Source organism: Chenopodium album, chromosome 2, assembly GCF_948465745.1.
Source record: "Chenopodium album chromosome 2, dcCheAlbu1.1, whole genome shotgun sequence".
In the NCBI taxonomy this organism is placed as follows: Eukaryota; Viridiplantae; Streptophyta; class Magnoliopsida; order Caryophyllales; family Amaranthaceae; genus Chenopodium; species Chenopodium album.
The window spans coordinates 6,382,308-6,389,691 of record NC_137835.1 but is presented as its reverse complement, the minus strand read 5'-3'; the positions used below and the strand labels follow the sequence as shown (position 1 = coordinate 6,389,691).

The following is a 7,384-nucleotide window of genomic DNA, read 5'->3' as shown; positions in this document are numbered from 1 at the left end:
GGGCCCATAGTCAACCAAAAATTCGATGGAGCTGAATCTTTATTAGGAAATGCAGCATGTTCTGGGCTTGCTGCTATGATTGTTATTCTTTCTATTGGACACATTTCGGGGGCCCATATTAACCCAGCTGTTACTCTTGCTTTTGCGGCCCTTAAACATTTTTCATGGGCCGAAGTGCCCATTTACATTGTGGCCCAATTCATTGGAGGAATTTCTGCTGCTTTCTTGCTTAAACTTGGTTATCACCCTTTTATGTTGGGTGGTGGTACTGTGCCATCTACTAGCTTTGGCCAGGCGTTTTTGCTAGAGCTTGTTGCAACTTTCTTCCTCATGTTTGTCATCACGGCTGTTGCGACTGATACACGTGCTGTAAGTTGTGTTATTTTTCGGAATTAATAGTCATATATACTAATTTATTATAATGTAATATAGGATCGCGTGATATTGCAAACCAAACAAATTTAATTAATATATAATGTAACAATTTTTGTAGGTAGGTGAGTTGGCGGGCCTTGCAATTGGAAGTACTATCCTTCTTGACATACTTCTCATTGGGTAAGTACGTTAACAATTGTCGCAATTCTTTTATTCTGGGCACATGCAGTAGTGTCACGAATAAATAAAGACAGTGATATAGACGAGATTCAATTCTAAATTAAATCTTTAGGCTTTTTGAGTGTTAGTTAGAGAGTTTAAATAATTAATTTAGCTGACATCCATGATAATGTTGACACTTAATTTGTAGGCCAAGTACTGGTGGTTCAATGAATCCGGCGAGGACACTAGGACCTGCCATAGCAGCAGGAAGGTATCACGGAATATGGATATACATGTTGGCACCACCCTTTGGAGCCATTCTTGGAGCAGGCATTTATTCACTAATCAAGATAAAGGAAGATGTGAGTGAAGGATCACCTCAACGTGCTAAGAGTTTTAGCCGCTAAGCCGGAGAGGATCATATGTCATACACAACACCGTGTTACACACACACGAGAATATGTCCGAGTAGGTGGCCGGTGGCCGGGCACGGAGGAAACCTACTAGTGTAGGAGTGTGCCCCGTCCCTTACCTTACTTTCCTTACTTCTATATCATTTGTATTGTTGTGCATAGATGTTACTTCCTATTGTTGATCCACTAGAATTTCAAATTGGCTACATTTTAATGTATGATAATGTTAATAAATCATCATCACTTAATTTAAATTGGTCACGTATAGTAAGTCACCTACTATTTTATTTGACAAGTGACAAGCAATCATCAAAGAAGTTACTTTTGGAGTGTGCATGTAATTTTTTTTTTGGTTTGATTATCATTGTGATTAGTGTTTTGTATTCTTGGAAAAATTCTTATTACACAAAATATATGTGGAGTAGTTGTGAATTGTGATTATATGTTTGTCTACATTTTATTGTTTGCCTTGCTAATTTTTATTTAGTAATGGTTATTAAATACTAACAAGAGTAGCAAATTAGAGATAAAGGGTACATATATTTCAAAAGATTGAAAGGTCATCACAAACAAAATTTCCCTTCAATCAAAGATTACTTTACATATACACTTTTATTCCATTGTTACTTTGTAACTTTACTTAGTAAACACCGTGCACATATGTCCATAATCTATATGTATCACTAATTTTATATTTTTTATTTATTAAAAAATGTAAAATGAAAGCTTATACATTTATATTCCAAAAATTTCCTAGGCATCTGTTGTTTATAAGGATATTTTTAATAGATTCTAGGACTAATTTGCAAATATGTATGAAATGGTAGGCAGAAATCAGAAATGCAATCGGTGAATAGAGTCTTCTAGAACATCATATAAATACTTCAGAATAACAAATTGTAGCATCCAATATGACATGAACACCCGAAACGTTTCTTTAGTAAATAAACATAAACGTGTCAAAGGAATTGACGTTCCAAATTGCTGGCACTAAAGAAACGTTTCTTTTGTCAAGATGTATCATTCTAAAAAACGTTTTGAATCAACATACATGAACAAGCAAGCAAATCAAAATGTAGATCCATTGCATTGACGGCAAATTAACATGCAATTAACTATCTTTAGAAATCCTCTATTAGTTAATTAACTTGACATATTCTTGTGCGAGTATGCTTTTGTCAATATGTGAATTGAAATAGATTATGAAACTTGTTGACAAATGTACGGCGTATTAAAAAAAAATAGTATGAGATGAAGTTCAGCCCCTTGCATATACGTAATCATTAGTCAGATTTCTATATATAATAATTTTTAAATAAAATCAACGTCTATTGTATGTCTGTATATCAAACTAGTTGTTAACTCGTAAGAGTCCAAAATGAAATATGCACAAGTATTAAAAATAAAGATCCTAATTTGGATATAATGGAAGAAACGTTTCATATTTAGCAGTTGTTGGACGTACATTTACAAGCAAAGCGTTTCTTTTACATAAAATTAGAAACTTATACTCATGTTGTCATGCACATGATATGGAGTATTAACTGTATTATTATAGAATTTGACTATTTCAGGTATGTAATGAACTAATGATGCATAGTCATTATCTTGGTTCATTATAAAAATTAACTAATGAAAGTGTAAATGTTTATAGGAAACTAATTACATATTAATAACAAAAACTAAATGAAAAACATCAACAAAATACATTGTTATTATTGCCAAAACCTCTCATGTTGTTGCCAATCAGCCATGGCACGCCCATGCTGTAAGCATAGGCGCGATGCATGTACCAATTCTTACATCCGATACATGTATTGAACTATTGATCGAAAAATGATATATAACTGTAAATTTTAGCATATCATAAGATCAATCAAACTCCTCTATCTCAGAATAAATGTTTGGTAGATCAACAAATAATTTACTTAACTTCGTGCTAAAATAGTGACAATTTTGCACAGCTACAAGATGTATTAAGAAAAAAATAATCATAAATTGACCAAGAAAACTTCAAATTTATAATTTAGACAGTTGATATCAATCATGCCTTTCAATTTGAGCAAGTCAAAGCAACATAATATACATATATACAGAGAAATCCTAAGTATACACATAGACACACAATAATATGTAAAGTGCCTTAGCCAAATATACAAAAAGCTAATTATAAAACAAAATTTCAAGGCTACAAAGTACAAATTAAGTTCACAACTGTCTTAGAATGTCGACAAGTAATAATGTAACCCCGTTGCCACCACTACTAACACCTACACCACCCGCCGCCAATCAACCACCGACGAGTCCGCCCTCGTTAAAGAAATCAAGCAGCAAGCTAATCCAAATTTCACTTCTTAAAAAGGTATATATTGTTTCTTCTTCTTTTATCCTAAGTTTTATTTATTTCTTGTAACGTAACAACATTTTCATCCTTAGAGATTACTCCCTTTGTTTCATAAAGAAAGCCTATTTCTAACGTTTATGACTCGCATAATAAAGAGAAATAGGCTTTTAATTATGAACCGTAGGGAGTATTAAATTTCATTTTGTTTACTTCTTTCATTCTCTTTTAGCAGCAACAACTGAAATTTTACACTTTTTCACGTTTCCCCATTTGACCAGCATTGTTAATTTATAAGTTGGGTGATGTTATATGAAACCTTATTAGATTAATCTAAATTTGATAGAGCCAGGAATATGTTTTATACTCTATTAAAATTTATATTTCACATAATTATGTTATTTATGTATTTACATTATATACATATTTATAATTAGAGATATTTATTAATGTTAAAATTACACATTGACAAACACGTTAAAACTAAAAACGAGAATTATAGTTACAGTAATTTTTTTTTTTTAACAGGCTGGTGCAGAATTTGTGGGGACATTCATATTGGTATTTGCAGCAGCAGCAGGGCCAATAGTAGACCAAAAAATGAGTGGAATTGAAACATTAATAGGAAATGCAGCATGTTCTGGGCTTGCAGTTTTGATACTAGTTTTATCAATTGGCCACATTTCTAAGGCCCATCTTAACCCAGCTGTAACACTAGCTTATGCAGCCCTTGGACATTTTCCTTGGGCCCAAGTACCCATTTTTATTTTTGCTGAAATCCTTGGTTCTATTTCTGCTTCTTTTTTGCTTAAGGCTGCTTATCACCCTTTTATGTCTGGTGGTGTTACAATGCCTTCTGTTAGTGTTGGACAAGCTTTTTTGTTGGAGTTTGTTGCTACTTTTATCCTCATGTTTGTTATTATCGCTGTCGCGACTGACCATACGGCTGTAAGTATTTTTTTTTTGTTCGGTTCAGTTCTGTTCCTTTTTGGGAAATAAACCCTCCTCTCGAGGGGAAATTAAACTCTGATATGATGTTATCATTTAAACACGTTATGCTACATTATAGGTGGGCGACTTAGCAGGTGTTGCAATTGGTGGTGCTGTCATGCTTGACATACTCATTATTGGGTGAGTTAATTATACAAGATCTTACAAGATTAATTTGCACTTGTTACAAAATGTAGAAAAAAAATTATGGTACAACTTTATAAACACATAAAGTCAACACCTACTACACACGTGCATGTATCGTTACAACAATAACTAAATTAAATTGAACTGATCTGAATTTTAACACACGCAAAGCCTGAATAAGTGATAGCTTTATAGTTTATACGTAAAATGTGCAGGCCAATGACGGGTGCATCGATGAACCCGGCTAGGACACTAGGACCGGCCATAGCAACAGGAAGGTATCATGGAATTTGGATATACATGGTGGCTCCACCCTTGGGTGCTGTTGTTGGTGCAGCTGTTTATGCACTTATCAAGCTTCCCAAAGAGGACTGATTAACTTTAGGAAACTTCAACTTAACACCACATAAACTGACAAGCATTACATTCATCAATTCTAACTTCTAAGCTCTTCTCAAGGTAAAATCTAGGAAGGGCATTGGTCGTGTAAAAAAAATATAATATTTTGGTCGGATATACTACGTATTAATTTTGGGGTGATTTGTTATCTCGTTGAGAGTGATTAGCATAGTTTGTCATACTGCTAAGACGTGACAATCTTTAATTCTTTACGATCGATGTTATTAAAATAGTTATAATGAACAATTTAATATTTTAGAAGTTTAGTTTAGATTTTATGTAAAGCAAGTCTCATTGTATAGATACAACCCTCATTCATCCTTATATTTATGTACAAAGCTTCTATTCATCAATATATAGCATACAAAGCTTTTCACCCGAAAATATGGTATAAAATCAAAAGATACACCCAATATATTCTTTTTTTTATTTTATTTTATGGGACACCAAATTTATTCTTGTACCAATCTAATAATCCTATAAATAAAAAAACAATCAATCAAGATATATATATATATATATATATATATATATATATATATATATATATATATATATATATATATATATATATATATATATATATATATATATATATATAGATATCATACCAGGTAGAAATCGGTAAGCCCTTCTTCTTTTCCATTCATCAATATATAACATACAAAGCTTTTCACCCAAAAAATATGGGATAATTAAAATTAAAAGATACACCAAATATAACAAGGAAACCATAAATCAAGATATATCACGAAATATTGTCCTTATATTATTAACAAATATGCACCTATAAATAATTGTAGTTAAACCCATGATAGTACTCATTACTCAATAATACTAGCACATAATGGCATCAAAAACCATTTTTTCTTTTGTCATCGTTGTCTTTCTATTGATGTTTGCAAATTGTAAGTCACGCAACTATTTATTCGTGTTTGCATCAAATAAAATAAAAAAAATTTGAGTGGATATAAATAATATAATCTTAGCAATGTAATTGTTTTGCTTAGGGATTGTTCAATATCCTGAATTTCTAGATATAATTTAAAAAGTAATATAGCATATGTTATATTATTATAATTAATTCTTACCCTATTTTATGCATGCATGTAGGTGATAACGCAGAAAATGAATTTGGATCGGTGAAGTTGATGAGCAGGAAAATTGTAGTACCAGAAACTATTCTTTGCACACAAAAGCATTGTACTTATGGAAATTGCTGGTGTTGTTTGGATACAAGATGTTTTCATACTCAACCAGAGTGCAATGATTTTGCTAGCTCTACTAAATGTAACCCTGGTGTGTGAAAAAATCTACAATGGCATTATTCAAAAAAGGCACCAATATGTAGATGTGGCGAAATCTTATTGGTCTTTATTTTGAATTATTTTTAATGTTCATAATGTATTAAATTGTATTTTTTAAAGCAATACATCATTATGAAAAACTATTTTTATAATATTAATTAAATTTCGAAATTATATTTAAAAATCGCAAAATTAAAATTGTTCATCAATGTTTTTCATTCATGTCATAGATTAGCAACCCATTCCCAAAATCATTCGAAATGCTTTTTTTTTTTTTTGTTTTTTTTTAAAGAGGTGCTCAAAGAGCAATGTTCTTCATTCATGTCATAAATTTTGTATTAGATTTACAACTTAAATTCAGCTTTGTAACCTATATTCATTTGTTAAATATTCGTCCATAGCAAGTAAATCCCTTGCCAAAGAGAACTAACAAAGAAGAACCTAAAAAAAAAAAAAAAAAAAAAGGAAATCCCTTGCTACATTATTGTATACTACTTTCAAGTAAATCTTCTTCTATGTCATAAAAAGGGCATTGGTTGTGTAAAAAAAAAAAATCTTGTTCTCATATGGGGTTCATATGACATTTGTATCATCATAATATTTCGATGGGATATACTACGTACTAATTTTGGAGTGATTTGTTATATCGTTGAAGGTGATTAGCATAATTTGTCACTTTGTCATATTATGATTGATGTTATGATAAGTGTTGCACATCAACAAAACACAAACTAATACAGTTAGGACTATAAGATTATTCATCTTTTTTTTTTTTTTTTTTTTTTTTTTTTTATTATTATTATTATTATTATTATGAAGATCATTTTGTTGTTAACATTTCAGAATTTAGACATTGTATTTGCAGTTATTGAGGTAATGAAGTGACAATGACAAGATTCTTCAACAATTTAGTGAACATCCACTAAATTATGAATGCATTATAATAATGAAAGATATCAACGCAAGATTTTTGGGGAAAAGGAATCAAATGTGACGAAAATCTAATTATGCAATGATAAAAGTTGTTTTCACAAGTCATATTCTTCAGGAAATAATAAAATGTAATTTAAGACCCAAATAATTAAGCACCCGTATAAATGTATAATACTCCGTATATCATTAGCAATCGAAACAGCAATAAAAACGTGAAAACGAAACCGAAACGAGAAAGAAAATGTGAAATGTACCAAGAACGAAACGTTTGAAGCCTTCAAACTCGCAGAGTATCATTTTTTGAGTACCTAAGTAAG

The 7,384-nt window shown here is 31.1% G+C and overlaps 1 protein-coding gene across 1 annotated transcript; it reads left to right on the top strand.

Moving 5' to 3' along the window:
• Positions 1 to 3,174: 3,174 nt before the first annotated feature.
• LOC145567404 (putative aquaporin NIP5-1) lies at positions 3,175 to 4,803 on the top strand. The gene is made up of 4 exons (XM_081626677.1): positions 3,175 to 3,312; positions 3,820 to 4,239; positions 4,361 to 4,422; positions 4,644 to 4,803. The coding sequence occupies exons 1-4, from the start codon at positions 3,175 to 3,177 to the stop codon at positions 4,801 to 4,803; spliced, it is 780 nt and encodes a 259-aa protein (XP_081482803.1).
• The last annotated feature ends 2,581 nt before the right edge of the window (positions 4,804 to 7,384 follow it).